This window comes from Rhamphochromis longiceps, linkage group LG17 (genome assembly GCF_057381845.1).
Source record: "Rhamphochromis longiceps isolate RC_006_pf linkage group LG17, R_longiceps_female_GT1.1, whole genome shotgun sequence".
NCBI classification, from domain to species: Eukaryota; Metazoa; Chordata; class Actinopteri; order Cichliformes; family Cichlidae; genus Rhamphochromis; species Rhamphochromis longiceps.
The window spans coordinates 9,859,614-9,886,455 of NC_140573.1; the positions used below are offsets into that span (position 1 = coordinate 9,859,614).

The window sequence follows — 26,842 nt, forward strand, 5'->3', positions numbered from 1 at the left end:
TCTGGCTGCTGGAGTACTCTGCTGCTCTGCTCATCAGCCAGGCCTTCCTTTCAGTTACAGCTGAAATTAAAAGTGCAGCTTCCTGAGAATATATCACTTTCCCTCAGAAAACCATATTTTGTGGTCCTAAATGAAGTTATATTCCAAAAGTGAAACTGCAGATAATTAATCATAGAAATTAGTTTTATGTGTTTATTTATTTATTTATTTCTGTGATGTAAGATTGTGTGGTTATATTTATAACAAAGCAATAATTTGATCTAAAGTTAAACTTTCTTTGATGTAGAAATAAATGAACAAATAAATAAATAAATAAATAAAAAGCACCACTTAGTCACTGTACTTTTCATTAATCACAGTATTCTCTTATCCCAAAACAGGGTGCATGCAGTATAGTTGAAATTTTGCAGACTAGTTGTTTGGTTGCTGAAAAACTGAGTGAGACTCGGTACCTGCTCTTTGTGTGGGTGAAAGGAGAATTCAAAGAAAGATTAGGTTAGAGCATTGATGAACTAATGGTAGCACACACCAGAAGGTCAAGTAGGAGTATGATGCAACAGAGAGCATCCGGCTGTTAGAACTAATAATCGATCAAAACCTTCTTAGATGCACTATAAGCACCGAATTTCCCACAATTCCTGCCATGTTTTGATTTGTGGAAAACTGAATATTTTGACCATCACTATAAGCAAAGCTGAGTTTGCTCCATGCATATATTGCTTGAAGATTGTCCACCAGATTGGATGTGATACGAAATATGTGCTCTATGGAGAAATAAGTCCTCCAAACTGGTTGGCAAGTGGTTCCTTGGGTTTATGACAGTTCCTGGTGAAATCAGATGCAAAGAGGTTGCTGTGCAAAAAAACATCCTTACAGTTGCTTTGGCCATTAACAGGTTGCCATGGATGTCTGTAGTTTGCATGGAAGACACAGACTTGTCTGCAAACACTACCTTCAAAGTAAAAGTGTGCTTCAATGGCGCAGCAATGGCTCAACTTTTACTTTGAAGGCTAACAATTTCAGTTTTCTAGCTGTGTTGCATTTTCCACAGTTTCACTGTAACTTGGAAAACACATGTCAACTAGTCAGTTTCTTTCATGCATACTACAAGTCACACGTGGCAGTCTGCCAGCAACCAAAGCCAGGTGTTTGCAGGTAGGAAATATATGTTTTGCTTTAGTGCACAGTAGCTGCCAGGAGGGGGCACTGAGTGTCACTAGGCCTGAGAGATGGGGCTTTATTAAACTTACCCTACAGGGGCACATGTTCGAAATGACAGACAAGTCAACATCATATGTGTAGTGATCATATGACAACAAAACCTGAATACAATACATGCTGTACCATTCAGTTCACGTTTCACAATTGTCAGACTTCCTGCATCATCCATTTACTTAACCATAAAAAGCATTTCAAGAGAAGACATAATTCAACTGCATTTTAGTGTTATATTAATGTTTGAACAAGGGACCTTTGCCATGCAGACAGACAGACAGACACACACACACACACACACACACACACACACACACACACACACACACACACACACACACACACACACACACACACACACACACACGCGCACGCTGAAAATCCCAGATTCCCTCAGCTATTTTTCTAAGATTTTGTGAAAGCCTAAATTTGCTGTTTCCAACTCCAGGCCTCTCTACTTCTTTACATCCCCTCACCCTAGTCTCACCCTCCCCTTTCTGCATTCTTGAAATAAAAAGCAGAATATTGTCCAATTCCCATTATGACTGGGTGGAAGCAGTTTATTTCCCTGGTGGTATTGTCTAGTATATGTCAGCTGGAAAGAGGCGTCATCTGCAAAAGCTGTCAGTCTGACATCAGCTCCCTGAGTGACGCCTGTCACATCCCTGCTAGGCTCAGTCCGATAGTCAGCAAAGTGCTCAAAGAACTTGGCTGGGAACGACAGTAAACACAGGATTGTTGTAACGGTGCAGAGATTATATTGAGCTAAATTGAGATTATCCTAAAAATCGTACTTCGCCCCAGTCACAGCACTGACACTGCACGCTCTCTTTATTGCCCTGCCTCTCTGTCAATCCCTACCCTATTGTTTTTTTGCTATTGAAAAAAATATTTATGTTTATTTATCAAAGCCTTTTTCATATGTGATCCAAATTCTGCCTCTGCTAGTTCTTTTTTCAGATTGAATTATTTACCTTTAACAATTGCATGGTATTCATCTTTTGTCTTCTTCCTCCCTCCGAATCTCCAAGGAGCTTGGAGTCTACAGACAGTGTAATTTAGATCAATAGCTTGGAGCATCCACCCTGAGCCACAGCATGCTCCTCCACAGTCAGCTGTTGGAAGACAAGAGAAGATCAAACTAACAGAGCTAATAGATAATAGCAGAAGGTTTAGATGCATTATCTAAACACTGAAGAATGTGAGAGACTCTCTGAAGCTTTTCACAGTTATCTCTCCCTTTTGCCGGCCTGATCCTGTCAGTCCCGGTCCTCTCTTTAACGGTGATTCATGTCACTTCACGAGAACAGCAAGCTGGCTGAGACAGAGAGGTGGCTGTGAACACTGTGAACTGGGTAAATGTACAGCTTATAAGGTTGCAAGTGTTTTCATTAATTAGTGAGCAACATCCATTAGCATAAGTACACGTCTGAATGGAAACACAAAGACAGGAATAACAGACAGACCAATAGACAGTGACCAAGGAGACAGACAGTCAAACAAACACATGCAGTGAGACACTTAGACCCTCTCTGTGTGCCTGTGGCTGTCCAAGCAGTTGGAATAAATTGACTGGCTCATTAAGATTTATGTCCGCTATCCAAAACCATCTCATTTCCTCTATGCTTTACATTTATCAAAATGTCAGTTTGCTGTAATGTAGCCTGCTGCTTCATAATTCACTTCAATTCTGAACTGCCATTGGAAAACTGTAATACACAGCAGTAAATGCGCTGAGGGCTCCAGTGCCTTTTGGACAAATGGTGTTAAGTATCACTGACGAAATTAGGATGGCATCAGAGATCCATGCAGGGCAGGCTGCATGTTAAGTGAAAGGCTTTCTTCTCTCCGTATTCTCAGCAGTGAGGACATGCTGTGTTCACTGTCTGGTCTCTGGCATACTAAATGGAATATTTCAGGGTTTACAGTAGCACGACTTTGCCACAATCAGCATTTTGCTCATTGTACAGAGCAGCAAAAGCTACAACTAGATCTTCCCCCCAGGCATCTGAACAGCGCCGCTGAAATGAGATGAATGTCTTTGGACAAAGTGTGCCAATTGGCAGAGAAAATAGAAGACAATGAACTGCGGTGATTGCTGTTGCATTTGCTTACTCAATTCCACTTTGTCTACAGCGATTTACTCGTTTTGTATGCTGCCTCCCAAGAGTCCCAGAGGAGCCAGAAAATGGAAAGAAACCTCTTACTGCACTCCCCTGCTGTATGATAGGTTTCTTACTACTGAATTTTTTTGTGCGGTAAAAATAAAGAATGCATCTTTAAAATAGAATTTAAAACAATTTTAAAAAAACCCTCATAGTTCATTGTTTAAAGGCAAATGTAAAAATGTAAATGACTGCCGTCTTGTTTGCCTTTGAAGACACTGGGAAGTGAAAGAGATTTGTGGCAGAAAAAAAGGAGAACAAATGGAGGACTCTTTCTAAATATTAATTTACTGTGGATGGTAAATATTGCTATAACTTCTTGCCTTTCACACTTACTATAGGACTGATTTGGTTCATTTAAATTTATGGTAAGCTAAAATGAATGTTTCAAAAGAAGACATACTTTGTCTAGAGAGACAAAGTATGTCTCTGACAAAGAATTCAAAAAAGAATAGGAATAGCATCTTTGGGGTATAAATGCCAACCTATGCTATAATTATCTACTACTCTGTGTCTACAAGGGACTATCTAGCACTTTGATCTTGATGTTGTTGCTTTCATGTTTTCTGTTTAGTAGGTTTTTAAAAAAACAGTTAAACACTTTTATGTTCCCCTCAGGATCTTAGTGATCTCTTAATTGAGGTTTTTTGTAAACAAATGCAAGTTGTTGCCAGTGTGGTAAAGCGTTTTACCTTTAGACTGTACATTAAAATGGACATAGCCACTTTGACATCATCTATACGTTTGATACTTAATTCTCTCTGACAGCAAATGGGACGCCAATTTGTGCTATTGAAAAAGATACTGTATTTACTGGAAAAACTGAAGTATTTTGGTAAAACATCTTGATGCATTCTCAATCATCCAGGTAAGTAAATCTCCAAAAGTTGATTCTGTTCATCTGGACGTAGTGTTTTCAGTGCGAGAAACGTTTCGTCACTCATCGTTTCTCGCACTGAAAACACTACGTCCAGATGAACAGAATCATATTTTGATAAAAAATAACACAAATTGTCATTCAAAACAGCCACAGCCATTAATTATATAATCAGATTATATAACCCTAATATAAATAGGTGGGTAATAACTTATAAAAATGTATCCCATGTTGTTTTCAAGACAAGATAACAAGAGAAAAGAACAGACCCAAAACATGTTGTATCTTGATATAACCAAGGCCGTTTATGCAATACTCAATTCATTTTGGATTTTTCATAGAGGGTACTGCATCTGCAATTTTGTTGTGCAACCTTGTGTAGAATAATGATAATTAAATTAATCTTGATCTTTTTCAAAGCCATTGATCTGTGAAATGGTTTGACACCATTGGTAAGACTGTGTGTCCTACCATTCTCATACACAAAGATGCAAATACATGAAATCAACAAATCTGAAACCCACTCATAGTCAAATTCTTGCCATGGATGTCTTGCTCCTTTTCTTTCTGTATGGTATGAAATTCCTCGTAACTGTGACTAAAACTAAGAATTGGTTTTGAGAATGTGTGTTAGCTTTGCAGTGAAGTTGTATTTTAAATGCTGGCACGGTTACGGTTCTCTTAAATTGAACCTTCTTTCTCTCAGCTTCCTATTAAACTTGCAGGCAAGGAGAAGAGGAATAAGGGAATCAAGACTGACAGAGAGTCAGAAAGAGATTCATTAATGGAAGTGAAGTGTTTCTATTATTGTTTTCTCTTAAACTACTTGTTTATCCTCAGCGTAAGTACTGGATGCAAGAGGAAGACAGGCTTCTGTCGATGGAACTAAGCTAGCTGTTTCCCATGTTCCTATCTCTGCGCTAAACTAAGCTAAGGTAGTTGTGTCCTGATCAAAGCTCCATTGTTGAAGCCCCTGAAAAGTTGGTTTCAGACTGGAAGTAAGTTTGGATACTATTTAACATTAATCACGATCTCAGTTAAACTTAAGAGCATTGTGTAGCCACTTATTTGTTTAGCATTGAATACTCACTTAAATGTTTGTGTAATCACAAACTGTGTTATAAAAGATAGAGACACTGATCACTTATTGGTTTGTGAATTTTAATACTGTTTTCCTCGATTTGGCTATTTTTGGCTATTTTAGTCAGTCCTGCATTTTTTAGGAGGTAGGGATATATTTGGAGAAGCTGGAACGTTTACTCATCAGCTAACATTAGCTAGCTTCATTAGCAAGGTGCCTCTTTAGGCTACAGTAGGAGCAGAACACACAGGCGACTTAGTGCTAACGTATTAATAAAGTAATACTAGCATAACCAAACTGAATTACAATACATTTAACCATAGCACTGTAACATGAGATAGCTAACAGCCGGTGTGTACTTTTAATCCACTTTTGGTTCGTATAAAAAATACTGATGAGATTTATTTACGTACATTTATTTATTTATTTATTTTTGCTTATTTCCATTGCAAAATTGAGCATTTTAGCACAGGAAATAAATAGGAGCAACTAGCTTTGAGGAACTATCCTCAAGTTGCCTCTAGACTACCTGCAGTTTTTGTGACTTCCATGTTAGATTTATCTTTCAGATTTTAATTTTAATTTGATTTAATTTGATTGTTAGTAGTGGGAAAACTGTCGTTGGACCTTTGATTCATAGCTAAAGCACAATACTAAAGACAATTTAGGATAAGTCTAATATATCTCTGTAACATTGCCAATATAGAAAAAAATGAAGTCACTGATGCAAACTTTGAATGCAGCGTACTCCCTTGTTGAAACCTGAAACTGATACCCACAGTTTGATCTATTCAGCAAGTTGATCACTGACAGTTATTTTAGATTGGAGAAACTACTTGGTTTATGATAGTAGTGGTTAAAAACCTCAAACTGATTTGGGGAGCAGGCTTCAGATTTTTTGTAAGGTTTCTTCTTTCTAACTCCCAGCCACCAATTTTCCAGCATTTACCAGCCTTTTGCGTAGCTCTACCTCAGACCCCTAAACACACAATGAGGAGTTGGAATTCTGTAATTTGAACTGTCTTTCTATCTAGAAGAAAACACCTTTCATAATTAATGACTTGGCTTATATCTCTCCTTTTGTTGTAGCTCATTCTGTCAGCAGAACCTCGTTTCCTAACCAACACATTGGAGGACTCAAAGATAAATCCACCTATCAGACCTACTGGTGTTGGGTCTGTCATTAATTATGTCCTGGTATCATTTTGTAGCATCATCATTTCTCGTACTCTGTCCTCCTCCCTCTCAGCATACAGAAATGTGCTCTATAATGAAAGAGGGTGACCTCAGTGACCTGCTTCTTGTTTTGAAACAGAGATTAAAAAATATCCCACTGATGCAGCAATCTTTCCGTGGCGCTTTTTGTTTTGATAGATTGAACACAATCCCTTCCTATAGGTGTTTTGCTGGGAAAAAACACTGACTATTTTCTTTACAGATGTTTGTCCTTGTTAAAAATGTTTTATGGATGTTCTTCTTCAAGTGCGTTGGAGGTAATAAACTTCAGGAAAAAAAAAATCTAAGATCCTCAGCAGGAGATGCATAATGGGATTTCTGCGTTGGCCGGGGATGTTGCTCTTCTCTGAAATGTACCATGGCACCGACATGACAACTTTTCTCCCGCTCCTCTCTCCCTCTGTGTTGCAGGTGTGAGTTCATCCTCTGGTGGTCAACTTCTCGTTTCCCTGGGCAGTCTGCTTGATGACCAGCACTGGCACCATGTAAAGCTGGAGCGGCTCAGCACTCACCTAAACCTGACCGTAGATAAAAATACACTGCAGGTTCAAATACCGGCTGATCTCAGCCACTGGCACATTCACACGGTGAGAGGAAACACACAGACACACACACACACATTCTGAAGCAAACGTGTCAAAAGCGCATCCACTCCTGCAGAAATATTCATTTGTTCAGCAGCGTGAGTGAGTTAGAGTGAGAATAAATCAGACAGGACGTTCAAGTCATATTAGTTCTTCTAGTGAATGAAAAGGCAGAAGGTGGGCAGCTTTCTGTGCCAACCAGCTTGAGAGGGTTATTCAAAGGGGCTATTCAGTGCATAATTTAACTGTGTGAGTGTACTGAGGCAATGAAGAGGTGTTTTTGAGCTTATTTTTCTGCGTTAAAAGGCAGCGTACTCTGTGAATGAACCTCTTACAGCAACCTTGATGTCATTCAGAGGAAGAAGGTAATATTATTATAGCGTGTTTTGAAATTACTGTGCAGCTGACGGTGGCAGCTGTCCAGAGCCACGGACTGCAGAAACCCATCCTGTCCAACAGGAACTTTCATGGCTGCCTTGAGAACCTGCTGTACAGCGACATCAACCTGATAGACCTGGCCAAACACGGCAGTTCACAGGTCGCGATAGTGGTGAGTCATTATATTTCAGCATTTTATGAATTAATTTTACCACAAGCACTAAAAGTAATAGTGTGGTACAATTTTGCCTACTAATTGCTTGTCACTCATGATGCCGAACTAGAGCTGTAATGTTATTAATTTAAGTTTTGCATGTTTATATTAATAATTCTGAGGACAGCTCTTTGCATACACGCAGTTTCAAAAAGTTTAGTAGAAAAAAAGCAAAAGTTTTTGTGGAGTCTAGGATTGAGAATGACTGCTATATGTCACCGTGTAGTAACTCCTTTCTTTTACACAAAGCTTTCATTGTTAAATATGTAAAAAAAAACAAAAAAACATGGCCTCATCTTAGTGTGCGTAAAGGAGAAAAGCTGAGTCCAAGTCCAAAGCCAGCTCAAAGACATCTGTTCTTTCAGTACAATATTCATTGTTGTGTTGGGGTTCACTTGCCAGTTCATCTTCATGCATCTCTGCTTGTGTAGGGTGTATGGCACATTCATCTGTCGTTTAGCAGCAAGTGCCTTGACTGCCTCCACAATCCATTTGTAATATCTGTAAAGTATTCTAAATATTTTATTTCAGCTTTTTGTTTTGTTTTGCAAGAACTGCAATGTTGAGTCCTATATGACATTTCAAACCTACGAGAAAAGAAGAGATTTTTGAGCATACGTTGAAATTACTTCATTTTTGTGTACTAAGTTGTATTTTCAAAATGCATCTTCAGGAATCACTTCTTTTCTAATAGGTTTGTAATGTCATGAAGGACTCAGCATTGCAGTTCTTGCAAAAACTAAACATTCAATATTAGTCCTGAGTCCAATGACTCCACCATCTAGTCGAAGCCTTTCTGTGTGGAGTTTACACGTTCTCCACATGACACTGTCGATTCTCTCCAGATACTCTGGCTTCTTCCCACAATCCAAAGACATGCATTTAGTGGGATTCGATTATTAGTGATAGTAAATTTCGCACAGGTGTGAATGTGGTTGTACATCTTTCTGTGTTAGCCCTGCATCATATTGGTGACCTGTCCAGGGTGTACCCAGCCTTCCACCCTGTGGTGCTCGGGATAGGCTCTAGCCGTCCCCTATGACCCTGAGGATAAGCAAAAGTGAATGGATGGATAATTATTGTTGTATTGTTTTACACTTTCTTCTTACTCTAAATTGTGTTTGGTGATGATCCACTTTGTGTGTTATTTGTAAGAATGCGTTAACATCTATCATTATTGCATCTCTAGTGAATAATTTACTGGGCCATTGCATCGATTGAACCAATGTGCAGAAGTTAAATGTACTTCATTAATTCACATAATTCACTTATCAGCTACACATTAGCAGTCAGCACTGGTTAGCTATTGGAATGGCTGCTGTGCTTTGCATGTACTGTTTTTGCAGCTAGTAATGGTCTTTATGTGGATTTTGTGTGCACGCTCCCTGCCATTCTATGTTTTCTATTGGTCATGCAAATGTCACACCATGTCACCAGCAAGTGCTCACCAACCAGGAAAATAATAAATTTCAGAGCACAGCGGTGCCATTGAAGCGTTGTATGTGAAGGGCACTTTAGCAAGGTAATCGGTCAAATTTAAGAGTTTATGTTTGATTTGTTTTTGGGAAGTTTTAAAAAGTTTTTACAAAAGTCAGCCACAGCCCTATATCTAGGGTTTAATATGGATATGAGGGGTAGCATCACTGCATCAGAGTTTTTTTTTCCACCACTCTGATTATTTATAGGTCAGTCTGGCTGATCCTATTTTCATCCACCAGTAGACTGCACCTCTAGAAAATTAGGGGAAAAAAATCCATGCACATCATCTCCACCTTGTTGAGCTGTTACAGAGCCAAAAAATGTGACATAGACATCTTCCACATATCGCTGGTCTTCCATGTGTTATTCATAGAAGATTTATTCATCAGTTGTTTGTCCTATGTAAGACGTGGATGTGATCGTATATTATTGTCAGTGATCGTGGTCATTGGACCTAACACAGGTGATTAAAGATGGGAAGGTATGCTTGAAACATCACAAAGTACTAAATGCATTAAATAAAGAAATTGGAGTTCTGCAGTGTGCCAATCGTTCATTTTTTTCCCTTTGAAAATCAAACATTAGCTGCAAGTTCAAAGCAACTTTCAGTTTATGTATTTGTAGCTTAAGAACAAGTGACATTTTTATAGTAAATAAAAAGTCTTCTGTAAAAAAAATCATTTAATAGAAAAATGGTGTTTTATTATAGTGATGATAGCATTTTCTAGTAAAGCTGTGTTATCCTTCTGTCAAGGCTGTCAATTTATTATGATAGTAATTAATTATTTAGCATTTATCATTCTTCTGTTAGAGTACTTCCGTGATGAAAGTTTGAACAAGCTGTGAACTTTTATTCCCTACGACAGACTTTTAGTGACTTTTCCCCCAGCCTTCCTCTTTGCCTTTTCTGCATCGTGGTAATTATTATGCTAATGGTCACTGTCATGATTACTATTGTTATCATCATTATTTTCATCATTTGCATCATCATCCTCCCTATTTTTACACCCATCATCATCATCATCATCATCATCAGCGTCATTAGCATCATCATAATCTCCTTCATTATCATCACCAGTGTCATCACATCTACATTCTGATGTTACAAAGCCCAAAGCAAAAGAGCTGCATGAGACAAGTGGCAGTTAAAAAAAAGAAGAAGAAAACTTGAACCATACTAGCTTATACGTGGTAAATTTCATCATGGAATATTTGGACACACTGCTGTTTATAAAACTATATTTCTCATGTTGTATTATTTCAGTTTCCCGATGTAATTAAGAAATTTGATTATGTGGCACAAACAGGCAGTGTGTGCAAAGCCTTTCTGACTCTGATGTTTCAGGTTTCCAAAGAAAGCCTTCAGCGTTTTAGCTGTTCAGCTGATATCAATATGGAAATACAGGTGTCCTTTTTCAGAGAGGTGCTGATGAGACCTCTGTGACACCCAGTCAAACCAAGTCAGCCTCTGCAGTCGATGAATATTCATGTTTTATCTCTTTCACAATCATTTCTTTCTCTCTCTCTTCCCTCCTCCTGTTCTCAGGGCAATGTGACCTTTTCTTGTGCTGAGCCAGTTTCAGTGGCTGTGACGTTCACTGACTCCCACAGCTTCCTCCAGTTGCCTGGCCTTACATCATGGTCAACAGGGCTAGTGTCTGTGACGCTGCAGTTCAGGACGTGGAACAAGGGAGGTCTGCTCTTGACCTTTGGTCTCCCGCAGCAGGATGGTACAGTGTTCCTATACCTGAGCCAGGCGAGGCTTCGACTACAGATCAGTAAAGCAGGCAGATCCTCTCTGGACCTCAGCGCAGGTGGGTTCAGTCACGATCTGCATGTTTCTCTATTCATTTGCGTATACATTAGAGTATGCTTAATGGTCACTTCATTAGGTACATCAGTTCAACGACACAACTATCTACTCATAGCATGGCTGTTGGTGCAAGACCAGCAAAACATACATGATTTTCCCACATCTCTAAAGTTTACAGAGAAACGTCTGAAAAAGATATCCAGTGAGCAGCACTTCTCTGGCAGAAAATGCTTTGTTGATGCCAGAAGTCAGAGGAGAACTCTGTGGATAGACTGCTTCGAGCTGACAAGAGCAGTAACTCATATACCCACTCATTACAAATGGGCAACAGCAGCAGAAAACCACACTGGCTGCTAACCTGTGACCTAAAAACAGGAAACCGAGGTTACAATCAGCACAGACTCACCAAAATAGGACAGAGAAGTTAAAATATTTGCGAATCTGATGAGTTTCTGTTTTTGCTGTAACATTAAGAGGAAGGAACAGATTTTAGTGTAAACCACATGAAAGCATGGATCGATCCTGCCTTGTATCAGTGTTTCAGACTGCTGCTGCATTGGTTTGGGGGATATTTTCTTGGCAAATTTAAGGCAGCTTTCAACACCATGGTCTACTTGAGTTTTGTTGGCCATGACCACCCTTTACGACCACAGTCATGTCAAACTGGTTTCTTGAATGAGACGGTGATTTCAGTATAATCAAATGGCTTTCACAGTCACCAGATCTCAATCCAATAAAGCACCTTGGATGTGAAGTTGACAAATTTTCAGCAACTCTGATGCTGTTATGTCAATATGGACCAAAATTTCTAGGGAAAGTTTTGAACCTTTTTGAATTTGTGGCGCAAAGAATTAAGTTCTGAGAAACAAAGGAGGTCCAACTCAGTGCGGGCAAAGTGCACCTAACAAAGTGGCCAACAAGTGTATGCAAGTAAAAAATGGAAATGGAGTAATTTATATTTTTCTTATACTTGAAATTAAAATTAAACCAAGGTCACATCCTGATTTGAACTCAATCACACCCTGTTCTGGATTTTGTATGTGTGTATTTGTGTCTCAGGCTCAGGTCTGAATGACGGTCAGTGGCATTATGTGGAGCTGAGCTTCAAACATGATCATCTAAGCATCACAGTGGACAAAGATGAAGGAGCCACCGCTCACATCAGCATCTCGGTTCCTCTCACCTCAGATAGTCAACTCTTCTTTGGTGGTAAGAATACCTGCATCATGTACTACTTTTATATAGAGAGATTTTGGGGGGGATTTTCAGCGTTTCTAAAAGCTCTCTATGGTCAAAGTCAACAGATTATACATACTGTAAGCATGTGCAAGGGCTTTGCTGCCAGAGAAACTGCTGACATCGACAGACGGGGGTAGTTAAAATTCATGCAGGTACTCTGGTAATAATTATCATCTCCAGATCTCCTCTGGAGGTTTAGTGCCACCCAGAGAGGGACAAAGTCATAAAGCTGCTCGGTGGCTCTCACTCCCCACCCCCCTCTTCTTTCATCTTTCTTCTGGCTGCTCCACCCATCTTTCTTCTTTTTTTTCCTCCTTTTTTGTCCTTACTGTATCCACTATTTTCTCTCTGTCATTCTGTCTCTCCAAATCACCGGTGTTTTTATTTTAAAATTGAGGTTTTCTTCTTTTCATTTCCCTCCCACCTGTTACTGTAGCACATGTATACTTTCTCTCTTCCACCCCTACACATGTAAACACATGGAGCTAAAGACAAACTTGTTAAGAGATCAGCTGCAAAATTACATCCACCTGCCTAATATTGCGCAGGTCACTTCCATGCCACAACAGATTTTGTTAACACAATTTTGTTAATGTACAGGATATCTTTTGAAATGTTTTGTTTTTAAACTTTTTTTTACATGCATTATCCTTTCACACACCTTTGCCTGCAGCATAAATGTTTATATACTGCTTGTGAATGGTATCACAACATTAAAGAAGTGCTCCAGTTTTTCTAAGAGACAGCAGCCTTAGTATAATGAGCAAAGGATGGCAGTGAGTTGAGCTGTAGTTACATTCTTAACCTAATTTCAGGTGAAACTCAATTGTTATGACATTGTGATCAACACTAAACTTCCTGCTGCGTCATCTTGACTGCCATAAGCAAAACAGATCCAACAAAGTCTTCTTCTGAGTTTCTAAAATTTAAGGTGACAACGACCAGTGACTCATCTTTCCCCCCTTCCTGTGGTAAGAAGTGCCAAACTGTGTGTCTGACTGACTGTAATTAGAGCAATGCAGAGCCGCGAGCAGCAATGCTGTGTTGGGTCACCGAATGCTGCCATCCAGGATCAACCTGAAGCACGAATCACTGATGGATAAAACATGGGGCTCATTCACAGGATTGGGCAGAGAGGATTTATCTGACAGCCACCTCTGGACTGCTTGTGCTGAGGGCTTAAATCAGAGTTCATACACAGAATCCAAAGTCTGTGCAAAGGCTGATCAAAGAGCAAGTTAAGGGAGTGGTAAGCAAAAACATATTGAGGGTAACTGCCTAAGTAGATATTAGACCATGATGATATTGTGAGTTGCTTTTTCAAATGAATGAATAAGATGAACATGGACTGGGACAGTAGGTGGGGTGGAGGGCCTTTGTTGGTCAGCTACTCTTTTGTGCATGAGGTGATCAGAAAAAGAAAGCTTACTGAACCTTTGTGTTAGTGCAACCAGCAGGTCATAGGTTGACAAAACATCTCAACATCTAAGTATTTGTGTTCTGAAAAGGCTGAATACTTTTGATTTTAGCTCTCCTGTAGGTTTTCTCTGCTGCATTGGGGTTTCAACAAATTTTGTAAAAACTTTGATTGCCTGGATATATAAATGTGTCACATTTCTATCTGTTCAACATTTGTGCTTTCATGTGAAAAACTGAAAGCACAAAATGTGCTCACAGGATGCTATGGAGTCTTCTGAAAAACTACGTACACCCTTATTGCTTCTATAGGAATTAAAAGGGGAAGTGGCAACCAGGTGCTGCTAATCAGTTCAGCTGGTCATTAGCAAGTGTAAACTCTATCAGAGCAGAAGACCTGGCAGTTTGCTGATCTGTAGTACAACAGTATGGTAACACGGTAACACAATCTTTCCAGGAAGATACTACAGACCTCAGTCAGCATGTCAAATGTTAAAGTTCATAACAGTTCAATTACGAAAACCCGAAAGTAAGTATAGCTTGTTTCGAAGGCTTGGAACAATGTCTGCAGGCAGGCAAGACCAAAATCAAGATGTTTGACCATAATGCACAGCAATACATTTGGTAAAAACCAAACACATTATATCAGCACAAACACCTCATACTAATGGTCAAGCACAGTGGTGGAAGTTTGATGATTTGGGCTTATTTTGTAAAAACAGGACTTGGGCCCCTTGAAGTCACTGAGATGTCCATTAAGTTTGGCTGATCTGGGTTGTGCAACAGTACAATGACCAGCAGTTATACTGCTGAACGTATTTCTTAAAGCTCGTGAATCTTGACATGTACTTAGTTTATCACAGAGTAGAGTTCTGTGAAAACGTAATCACAAATATTTGAAACCCATACCATTTCCAAACAATCTGTTAGTCTTTATAAAACCTAAAGGTGCAGTCTTCAGAGGTGTGATCATTCTACAACTTTGAAGAGTGTAAAATGACTTGAGAGTGTTTATTTAAGCTTATGAATGATGATGAATAATAAAACATAATATAAAAGTTTTTAATAATATTCAGAAGGAGCTGCTTTTTAGATGACAGCTGCAGTTGCAGTGCCTGTTTGTCCCAGCTGACTTTGTTTGCATTCATTCGCAGCTAGTCCCTGTAGTTCACTGCTAGGTTCTGTATTCTAAAAGAGTCAGGGGTACAAAGTCGACCTAACTGCAGTCACGACCTATCACCCATTGAAAATCTTTTGGAGCATCATGACAAAAAAAATACAGCAAAGGAAGCACTGAGCTCTTAAACAGCTGACAGCCCAACAGGAATGAGAAAATATTTTGCTTTTAAAACCGCGGAGGTTAGTCTCCTCAGTTCTTGCTTACAGGGTGTTGCTCAAAACAGAAGTGATGTAGTACGATGCAAAACAACCTCCTGTTCCAAAACAAAAAAACAAGGGATATTAAAAACATACCCCAAACTGTTTCTTTGTTTCCACAATGCTAATGTTTGTTTTTGTGAGCTGGATTTTATAAGACGTCTGTGGGGGTTTTCTGAATGTCTTATAACGTGCAATTTTTTTTAAAATCAAAAATGTGAATTAAGATTTTTTTGGGGGTGTATTTTTGCACCTAATTAAGATGTGAAGAGATAATTCTCAGGAAGGATGGAAATAAATATTGTTGAGAAAAACTTTGGAGAAAATCTATCTCTGAATTTTTGTATCGACATCATGTGGAATCATTTGGATAATTTAAAAGTCCAACCATTAGATTTTTTTCCCTTCTCAGGTTGTCCCACTGGGGAGAGCGCTCAAAAGTGCAAGAACCCCTTCAACACATTTCAAGGATGTATGCGTCTCTTGAATCTGGATGACCAAACTGTTGACCTGATCAAAGTGCAGCAAAGGCTGCTGGGAAACTACAGCCACTTGCAGATTGACATGTGTGGCATCATTGACAGGTAAGTCCCTATAAGTGCCACCTTTCAAATGTGGTGCCAGGCTGAATGTAGACATAGTGAAGTGACTTTTATTTGTTAGTAATTACAACTGACATACAAATGACAATACAAGAATAACACCTAATATTAATTATAACCAGTGTTGGGTAAGTTACTTTAAATTAGTAACTTAGTTACATTACTATTTACTTCTATCAAAAGTAACTCAGTTACTTAAAGTTACTCGTTACTTTCAAAGTAAGTAGTTACTAGGGAAAGTAACTTTGGTTTTACTCAGAATTCTCTTATTAATGTGTTGCTTCCCTAACTGCAATACCAGCAAGGATGACAGTCTTCTAGCTTGCTTACATGTTAGCACTATCCTGCCACAAGTGCACTATGCCACCTACCAACAGAAAGGAAAAAATAATGTGCAGAAATCCCACGCCTGGACAGTCGTTGACCGCCGCCATGATTCTAGCCTACGTCACAGCGTCACGTGCACTTTTTACATCCAACACGGAAACTGCAGTCGTGGTGCTTTCGATTATACTCGGAAATTCTGCCTTCTGAGTAGGAAGATGTGGGAAATTCCAGACTGCAGATGAGCTGCATACAGGGCTGGACTGGGACAAAAAATCGGTCCTGGGCATTTTGGCTAGGAAATTATAGGAAAAATCATAAAGCCTTTGAATGAAAAAAAACGCTGTTGTGACAGTGATGTATATCTATCTATCTAATAAACTTAAACCTATACCACCCTCCCTATTCTGGTATTCTAAACAGTACTTAGCCAAAACCCCCAAACTGCATGCTTGAGTTAACCTCCTGAACTATCTACAACACATGAGAATAAGAAAGAAAAGTATTTCTTTGTGCCCCCCTTTTCCCTTTTCCCTGTTAATGCCCTACCTGCCCCCCTGGCAAAACTTTGCTAGACTCTGTACAGTTACCAGCTGTCAGTCTAAAAAAGGATCCTGGTATTATTTGTCTCTCAGAAACAGTTCAGGGTGGCTGTAGCTCAGGAGGTAGAGCAGGAAGGTTGGAGGTTCGATCCCAGGCTCCTCCAGTCTGCATGCCAAGTATCCTTGGGCAAGATACTAACCCCAAGTTGCTCTCCGATGCATCCATCGGAGTATAAATGTGTGTGAGTATATAGTATAGTGCACAATATAGAGGTAGTGCTTGTCAGAATGGGTGTGGCTGGGTGAATGTGGCGTGTTGTATAGAGCGCTTTGAGTACTCCAGAAGAGCAGAAAAGTGCTATATAAGAATCAGTCCATTTACCATAACTTCCCTTCAACTCCTTCATGTCACGTAAAAGGTGAACCTGTTTCTCCATCACCTGTTCAGCTCTAATGATTCAGTAAGGACATCTCCTGGTTTCATCTTCATGTTTCCCTCTCATCACATATCCAAATTGATAATATGACCAGCAGCTTTTACACCTGTGGCTTCAGCAAACATCAGCTGATACTAGAAAGTAATATTAAATAAATCAAGCTCAAAGGTGCTGCTGTTGGCGCAAAGTGGGCGATAAACAAACAAGAGAGACGGGACTTGCGACAGAAAAGCCGGTCAGCTGATCATTGATCAGTTTCATGATTGAAGAAGCAACAGAAGAGGGAGGGGGAGAGAATGAGAGAAGAAGAGGCAGCTGTGCAGCGTAAAGACAGAATAAATCCAGCTTTGTGTATTTTTTTTTTCATTGTAGCCAAAGTATGGGACAAACTGTAAACGCGTAATATTTTCTCTGAATACATTTTTTAGGGGACGGTTGGCAACTCTAATAACTAACCTTATGGATAAAATAAAGTTCACTATCAGTAACATCATAGCACCCCCCCCCCCCCCCCCCAGCAGTATATAAACTCCGTCATGCTAGCTTGTATGCAGTATGAGTTATTATAACTGACTGTAAAATGTTAGCACAATGAAAATAAACTGCACCTAAACTTGGTTTATATCTGACCCACATAGACTGCAGGTCATAACTTCTTACCTGAAGTTCACCTTACACTTGGACCGGCGGCCGCCTCGCGTCGCTTCTCCTCCTACCTCACCTTTCCCTCATCCACCTGCTGGCCTCCACCGCTTGCTAATGTTACTGAATCTGTGGAAGCTCCGTGATAGCCACCCACCGCCAAACAATTGAGTTATTTTTACACATCTGCCAGCATCTGGTCAATCCACCACCTTTCATTGTTTATACCGTTATGGAAAAAAAAAAGAAAAGAAAAAATGAAAAATCTCCATTGGCTCACTGAGTCCAGCTATGGCTGCATATGTGTTTAGTAGTAATTTGTTTTTTGTAGAGGGCTAGCAAAACAACCGTTTTCGAGGGCATTGCCATATTGGAATCCCAACTTCTCTGACGAGGCTAACCAGAAAGCCGTTTACTCAAGTGTAACATTATTCCCAGGTCCGTGTCCCGATTTCCGAGGTAAGTCGAACGCAACACATGAAATAATGAATAACGACCCTATCTAAAACCCAGTAACGATTAACGTGTTCCTGATTTTGGCATAATAACTAGTTACCGTGCTCGTTACCACAATAATAACGTAGTTACTGTAATGCGTTAATTAATAACGCGCTAGTTCCTACACTGATTATAACTAAGTACTGGGTAATAATTAGAGATGTACCATGAACGTGGACAGTAATTTTCTGAATTTCAGTGTTCTCCACCCACTGTATATATCCGTGGACACTATAATGATGATGGACTTGGCTACCATGAAATTACCCATTGGTTTCTGAAGCTCCTTGAGATGTTTACAAGATGTCAGAGGTCTGATTGTGAAATTTGTGATTGGCAAGTCGTTAGCCAGTGAGTGTGCAGCAGTTTCATACTACAGATAATCCTTTAGAAACATAACATGACAGTGTATTTTTAAAGAATAGACTCGTCCCTTTCATGTGTTTGCAGCAAATGCACAGCGGCAAATATCCACTAGGACAACCACTAACACACAGTTAGCATGTGAAACTGAAATGGGAGAACCACTAGCCACTTATGCAGAGCTCTTTTCCTTTGCTGCTTAACAACCCTTTAGGAGAGCCTAAAGCCTTGTTTGCTGTGCAATTAGGGAATTAGTTGGCACTGAAAGGCAAATAATAACAGGGCACCTTGTGTAGGCGATTATCAGATTTAAAAAAAAAGAATGCATTTAAGTTCTTACCATGTTTCCTTGGAGAAAACAGACTTTGAAAGTAAGAAAAAAGCAACACTATACAATAAGGAATTGGCAGTGGATTTTGTGTGTACTCAGACTGAGCATGGTTGCCTTGCACCATGCCTGAACACAATTGTCCCTCCTCCCCACTCCCCTGCTGGCCGCTTAATGATCTGGGTCCACGTACGCATCATTTTCTCTCAGCATCTCAACTCTTCTCTCTTTCTTTGCCACTGCTGGGGAGCCTATATGTGGATTGTAGGGGTAGTGGAGGAGTGGAAACAGCAGGTAGTGATCCAGCAGCACCAAGAGGTACTGGCATGTTGGAGGGAGAGGTGGAAAATTTTGCATCTCAAAAAGACCAAATTTGATAGAGTGAGGACTGTAACATGTGCATGATGCAGTGCAGCTCAAGCTTCGTCTAGCTTGTAGGTTACTCCTCACCTTTGTAAAGAATGAAAGAAAAAAAGCGAAGGAAAGTGCTGTTTGTTCGATTGTCAGCCTTTGGAAAATTGCAAAAGTTGTTGCAGCCCTAAAATTTTCCACAGCAAAAGCGTGGGAGGAGGCAGTTTCAAACAAACACTTTGATTGAAGCATACTGACAACTTTAGGACGCAGATGCTTTCCAAGGCTATAAAGCTCCTGAGCTTACCACCACCACCTCGACCTCTGTCCACAGCAAGTGTGTGTGTGAGTGCGTGTTTTGAAGCCAAATAGATGAAGCTGTCAGAAGGCAGTAATTCTGACCTCTTTGCTTCTGCCAGGTAGCTGACAACTTAATAATACACCATGTCAAAGCACACACACATTTTCAAATAAAAAGAAACACAGGTCACTAAGAGGTCCACTCTGTCTGTCTGTCTGACAAACACACCAGTTTGTCAGCATGAGCAGGGACTCACAAACATCGAATTTGCTATGCAAAGTCACCGTGTGTGTGATGTGAAAGCATATCTAGGAGCAAGTGCAGAGCAGGCAAAAAGAGTGAAAATACATACCTTTCCCTTCTCTTGCTCATGCAATACATCACGCTACAGCTATTTGAAGTCTTTGTTGGACATCCTAGTCGGGCTGTCCAGTAATAATTTTCAGATCAGGGAAGTTTCTGTGCCGTGTTGCTTTAGCCAGAGGCAGTAATGGAAACCAGGGAGATTGGATGCGAGTCTTGTGATCCAAGCTGTGTTACAGCACACTGTCATTCCATACTATAACGTTTCAGATAAGCTACAAAGTCTTGACTGAGTTAATCCAGGACTCCTGTGATGTGGACTGTGGTTCGTGCCGTACGTGACCAAGTTTCATTGCAAATCGTCAAGCTAGGAGCCCCCTGGAGACTTGTTTGTAAATTTTCACTGGGTTTGGTGATAAAATGCTATAGGGCATCTCACCATTCGCCCCAATCTGAAGTCTCGTTGTCTGTGTTCCTGTCTGAGGCTGCAAACAACTCCCTGAATGTTGAGACAGTTGGCAGAAAACTCTAATGTTTCTGGAAAGTGTTACTCTCTGTGAATGTAAGCAGTTCTTGCCAAGAAAAGTTTGGTTTGCTCAACTTAATGAAGATAAAGTTATACTGTTGATTTGATTTGTATGGAAGGGCCATGAAAGTCCATCCAAAAATTATGGTAAAAGGATCTCATCAAGTCAATCAAGTTGGGGAAAAGAACTCATTGGAGATTGGAGACAGATGTTTCCCTCATAACAGTCTGCAATCACCAAATCTGTTGTTTATCATTTAAACAGTTAGAAATCAGTTCTTCACCAAGTTTGCTTTACCTCTTTATTCCCCCTTGTTTGTTTTCCAGGTGTTGTTGATATCCAGTCCCTGTTTTTCTCTGTTTTCTCATCCGTCCCACTCGTTAGTTTCATTGTGTCCTTCCCACCTTCTCTGATTTTCTCTCCCACCATCCCATCCCGCCCCATCCTCACTCTTTTTCTTTGATCTTTTCGGATGCGTTGCACGGCTGAGGAAGATTTTTACATTATAGTACCCAGGAACTTTCGAGTAGAACAAGACATTTTTGAAATGTGGGGTTACCATCAGGACATTTGGCAAGTAGTGTTAGGGGTTCAAGTCTAGTATTATGTCAGTGAGGGTTCTTACAAGTATACAGACACGTGCTTGTGTGTGTTGACAGCTGATTAAAACTGATTTAGGGGTTAAATGCTGTTGTAGAGCTCCTTTTCACACACAAGATTCAACAAATGTAACACAGTTCCTAGTCATCATTTCATAGTTAAAAAGAAAGTCTTTATAAGAGTCAAGAGATTAGGTTTTACTGTACCAAATGTAATTTCTTTTGTATGTACAAAGTTGATGTTGTTTGCTACTGACAACTGTAACATTGGTACACATCATTCATCTCATTAATAACTACATACAAAGTAACACAGTATTCCAAAAATCAATAAATAATCCATTATTGCTGCCCGGGTGTTTAACAGCAGTAATGGAGTGATGGATGCAGCAGTGTCTGTATTTTAAATGGCTGCACTGAAAGGAGGTGAAGGGTGTGTTTTTCCTCTTTCCTGATGCTGTTTTCCTCTTATGCAGTGAGGAGTTTGGTTGTTGTTTGACTCCCATGCTCTCCATGGCCTTTGTGTGAGGCAGCCTTTTACTTCACTGACAGGCTGCCAAAACATGCTGAAATTCCACAGTGTAGAAAAGTCTCTGCTATTGTGTGGTAGGTGAGAAGCACACTCTGGGCAATGAAAGAAAGAAAAAACTAAAGTCCACCATGCAGTACCATGGACACTTGAGCACACTTTTACTTCACAGACTTTCCACATTAGACTCCTGCTTTCTGTGTGAACCTCCAAGGACCCCAAGTTGACTTGTTAAATAGTGTATTCATGGGTAAGCGTTGTGGAGATGGAGTGTATTGTGCTATTTTTCGCCTGCTTGGTGTGATGAGTTAGAAATAACTGGAAACCAGCTTTTTATGGGAAAAAAAGTTCTTTCAAGGTCTTTTGTTAAATATTGACTGCTTTTTCACCTATCTTCAGCCCATTTTCCAGACCGGACCATTTTCAGAGAAATGTCTTTTGTTTGCTAAACCTCTTAACACTGGCCTATGAGTCATTCAAGCATGAAAAAAAGGCACCTAACTCAAGGGATGAACCAGAGTTGTGTCCACACATCAGCAAAGAACCAATTTGAAATTGTACCTTTAGGCACTTTGTCACTAGCAACCTGTAATAAAAACAGATAACTTTTGTAGTAGAATCTACAAAAAGTGGTTGACAGATATGAAATAGTATTTTTGCACGTGTTTCCCAAAGAACTTAGCATATGTTGGCATTTTATGCAGCATATCCTTAAAAAAAGTTGAGGAAACTGGTAAGTTGATGATAGAAGATGTGGCAGATCTAAAAAAGCATCTACAGCAGACGAACAGTTTCTGAAAGTCTTGTCCTTAAGATCTGAGAGATGGTCATTCTGTTAATTCTATTGCTCTGTCATGGTTTGGGGCTACATTTCAGCCAATGGTGAAACAATGTTGGAACTATTAATGTAGTAAAATAACATCAGATCTTGATCCACCATGGTACCATCTAGAAAACAGGCCATGTCATTGGGTTTAGGTCAGGTGACTGTGGAGGCCAGGTCATCTGGCGCAGCACTCCATTACTTTCCATTACCCATTACTCCATTGTCCTGTTGAAAAATAAATGATGGTCCAACTTAAACACAAACTGGATGGGATGGCATGTCGCTGCAGGATGCTGTGGTAGCCATGATGGTTCATTGTGCCTTCAATTTTGAATAAATCCCCAACAAAGCAAAGCACCCCCACACCATCACACCACCTCCTCCATGCTTCACGGTGGGAATCATGCATGTAGAGACCATCTGTTCACCTTTTCTGCATAAAGACGCATAAAGACGTGACAGTCGTCACCAAAGATCTCAGATTTGGACTTATCAGACCAAAACACAGATTTCTACTGGTCTAATGTCTAGTCCTTGGCTTTCTTGGCCCTAACAAATCTCTCTTCTGCGTGTTGCTTTTCCTTAGTAGTGATTTCTTAGCAGCTATTTGGCCTAAAGGGCTGATTCACTCAGTCTCCTCTGCTACTGGTACTCTGTGTGGCTTTTATCTAGGCTCTAATCTGAGGTCCTGTTAACTTGCGATTTGTGAAGCTGGTGACTCGGGTGAATTTATCCTCAGAAGCACTGGTGAATCTTCCCAGGGCGGTCCTCGTGTGAGCCAGTTTCGACGTAGTGCTTGATGGACTTGAAGACACATTCAGAGTTTTAGCGGTTTTCCAGACTGACTGACCTTCAGTTCTTAAAGTAATGATGCACTGTCATTTCTCTTTACTGAGCTGATTGGTTATTGCCATATTATGAATTCTAACAATTGTCAAATAGGGCTGTCAGCTGCGTACAAACACGTCTTCTGCACAACACAACTGATGATCCCCAACCCCATTAAGAAGGTAAGAAATTCCACAAATTAACCCTGACAAGGCCCACCTGTGAAGTGAAAACCATTTCAGGTGACTACAGAATGAAGCTCATTGAGAGAAGGCCAAGGGTTTGCAGCACTGTCAACAAAGCAAAGGCTGGCTACTTTGTGCAACTCTAAAATATAAGACATACTTAGAGTTATTCATCAATTTGTTGTTTGCTAAATAATTCCATATATCTTACTTCATATATTTAAAACAGATCTTAAAATGTCCTCAGAGCCAGTGGAAGGAATTCTGACAGTGTGATGTCATTTGGTAAAAAACAATAAAAAGCAGCACTTCTAGAGTGTGACTTTTTTAATGTAGACAGGGAGGTGTTGGAGTAGTCAAGCCTTAAGAAAGTTAATGATTGTCATTTTCCAGATGGGAATGCAAATTTTGCATTAATGTACGATTTCACAGATTGCAAAAGAAAGCTAAGGCCCATTACTGCAGTGTCCTTGTGTGTTGTGCCATGCCTGTGGAGTGCACATGCAAATTAGCTTATAAGTGCTTATAAATACAGTTTATGTAATTGCACTGGGTCCCAGCTAAATATACACAAAATTACTGTTTTGCAGCTCTCTTAATGTTTTAGGCTCACAGGAGGAAGTTGCTCATCTCACCTCTATTAGGAGCAGGACACATGCATTGTGATCCTGTGAGAAACATTATACAGAGCACAGGCTGCACAGAATGGAAAGCTTTGCTGTTGTGGCTGTATGCTGTGTTGTGGGAGAATTAATTTAAAAAAAGAGAGGTATGAGTTTGATAAATAATGTAGCCATGGCGGATTGGTTGCCTAAGCCAACAGACGAAAAGACAAAGAATTCATGGAAAATCATTATTGTGTATTTATAGGCTATATATTTAGTCTGTGAGAGACAATAACCAGAAGGTGTTTGTATAAAGGGGTGCAAAAGAGGAGCAGCTATGGAGCACCACAGCAGACTGACAAGAGAAAAATGCTGCTCCATGTGTGGGACAAAAGTGTTTCTTCTCTCTAAAAAAAAAATAGAAACGCAAACAATAAATTGTGTCTTTTTTTCTTTTTTTTGAGTGGCAGGTTTGGTGGGAGTTCAAGAGTTTTGTCTGTGGATCCTACAATGGTAGTTAACAATACTAACACAACAAAGGAAGGTTTCAAGCCACCTACATCTGAGAACACACACCTGTGCTCTCATTGACACTGAAATGTTTTTTTAAGACTGAAAGGTTTTTTTTGAAAGACTTTGTATATTCCCCGTCTCTCCTACACACCTCATCAAAACCGTCAGGCATGCTGAAGGTCTGTTGTTCCGTGCATAAACTTTTTCAGATAACTTTAGAAAAAACACTAAACATCTCTCTCTCTCTGTCTGTCTCTTTCATTCTTCAAGGTGTTCCCCCAGTCACTGCGAACATGGAGGAATATGTACTCAATCGTGGAGCACCTTTCACTGTAACTGCTCCAACAGTGGCTACAGGGGAGCCACCTGCCACAGCTGTAAGCAACCAGTTTCATCTGAAGCTCTTTAAAATGCCTGAAGCCTAAAATTTATCTAGGAAAAAGTAGTGACATTTTTTTCCCTTTAACTTTTCATTTATTATTACGTGACACAGATTTGTGTATTTACACATTGAGCAGAAATATAAGTAAATGTAAGTCCAACCCTTGCTCTCTTGTGTTGCTTCTCTATAGTCATCAACTAGCCACCAGCTCTCTCAGCATGGCTTTGGAGTGCAGACGATGTCTTTTTGTCTGTTTTTTGTTAATAACTTTTACAGCGAAAACAGTAGAAGGCTGCTCATACATGCGTGTTTAGTTATTTCCTACAAGAAAAGGTTAATATTTAGGACTTTGTACTATTTACTTAATAAAATAGAGGCCACATGCCCTCCAATAGATATTTCACTTCCCTCTTTTTCTTCTCAGGCCATTGTTTCAGAACTTTAATTAGCCATGTTCAAATGGAAATAGATCAGTGGGATTGGTGGTACTTCATTATGCTGAGTAAATTGGACTTCTATTCAAAAGTCTTAAAAGGTCGTATTTTTTGTTTTTTGACACCTGCAGATATCCCACTATCTCTCATCTTCGCTTGGTGTATTTGTTCAGTTTGAATATATGTATGTATTAATGTCACGTGAAGGTGTGTGTTTGAAGTTTGACAGACTGGATTTCACTCCCAGTGGACACAATCAGCCAGAGGTTCACGCTGAAATCAAACACCCATCCAGCATAAAAAATACATAATATGTACATTTCATAATGAATAATGAATAAGGTTCTCTTGCAGAGAAGTTATCGGATTAAAAAACGTGCCTGAACTGGTAAATTTTTTATATGTGATATCAGTTTATACCTAAACCATATCCAGTGCAGAGAGGGATGAAAGGTGCTCTAAATAGCTTCTCCCGATTGCATTAGGTACTTTAGAATTAAGTTAAACATGCTTTTAGTAAAAAAAAAAAAAAAAAAAGCCTAAAAAGCTGTGGTTGGTTTTCATTGAAAGTTACACTTTACCTGCAGGCCTGTGGAGACTTGTGAATAACTTTGCCCCAAATTTGATATGCTGCTTCTTAACAGAAATAGCCCGGTTGGTAATACATAATGCAGAAATAAAGTGTCATTTTATCCACCGAGGAAAAGCTGAACAAAGAACAAAGGGATGGCATCCTGCTGCAGATGAAAGCCACAGTTTTCTCCCACTTCTCACTTCAAAGAGCACGCATCAAGCGCAGCGTCAATATCCGACTGTGACTTCTTCCTGCTTCCTTAATAGTTTGATTTTTAAATGTATGAGTTTTCCAGATATTAAAAATAATGTACACTCTTATGTATGAAAATGTTTTCTCCTCAAAAAGTTTTTAAAATTGTTATATGGGATATGGGTCCCCACATATGAACTGCAATCAAACATTCAGAATAAATCACTTAATTTAATTGTCGGCCTTAAATGCGTTAGAAAAAAACTAAGGGAGAAATCAAGAAAGATACGACGATGATTGGAAAAAGAAATATAAAGAGGGGGTTAGAATAGGAGTAAATGGGAGGCACATAGCAAGCATGTCAAAAAAAGGAGAGTAAGTCTCAAGGCAAACTGTTCTTTCCACATAAATGGATTTCAACTGAGAGAGTGCCTACAGTATTTTAGGTGAGTCAGATTAGAAATTAAACTGATTTTTTGCTTTGCTTGTACCACTGAGCATTAATTGAATCCTTCTACACGCTGGTGGTGTGAACAGCTCTGAGCTGGATTAGGGCCAGGTCTCTCTCTCTCTCTCGCACACACACACACACACACACACACACACACACACGCACACACACACACGCACGCATGCAGCTATGGTAGTTGAATTTGGGTCAAAACCTTTCTTGAACTGTATCAGGGCAGTGTCTTGGGGAAAGTTAAACAAGCATTGACGTGGCTGTTGCTGCTCATAGATGGACTCAGACATATTCCCTTGTGGATGTGTGTGTGTGTGTATTCTCCGCAACAAGCATTATGTAATCGTAGGGCTTTATATAATTTGCTTTCATCTAATTTTTTTTCCGCACAATTACCAGTTTTATTGTTACAATTTTAAT

At 39.7% G+C, this 26,842-nt stretch overlaps 1 protein-coding gene across 1 annotated transcript in view; it reads left to right on the forward strand.

The window, feature by feature from the left end:
• Window positions 1-26,842, forward strand: part of LOC146649291 (contactin-associated protein-like 4) — a 110,491-nt gene that overhangs the window by 49,281 nt on the left and 34,368 nt on the right. Inside the window, exons 6-11 of the mRNA XM_085386768.1 lie at window positions 6,986-7,161; window positions 7,562-7,708; window positions 10,776-11,043; window positions 12,102-12,251; window positions 15,487-15,658; window positions 24,648-24,754. Of these exons, the coding sequence (XP_085242894.1) occupies window positions 6,986-7,161; window positions 7,562-7,708; window positions 10,776-11,043; window positions 12,102-12,251; window positions 15,487-15,658; window positions 24,648-24,754 (1,020 nt within the window). The remainder of the gene's footprint in view (window positions 1-6,985; window positions 7,162-7,561; window positions 7,709-10,775; window positions 11,044-12,101; window positions 12,252-15,486; window positions 15,659-24,647; window positions 24,755-26,842) is intronic.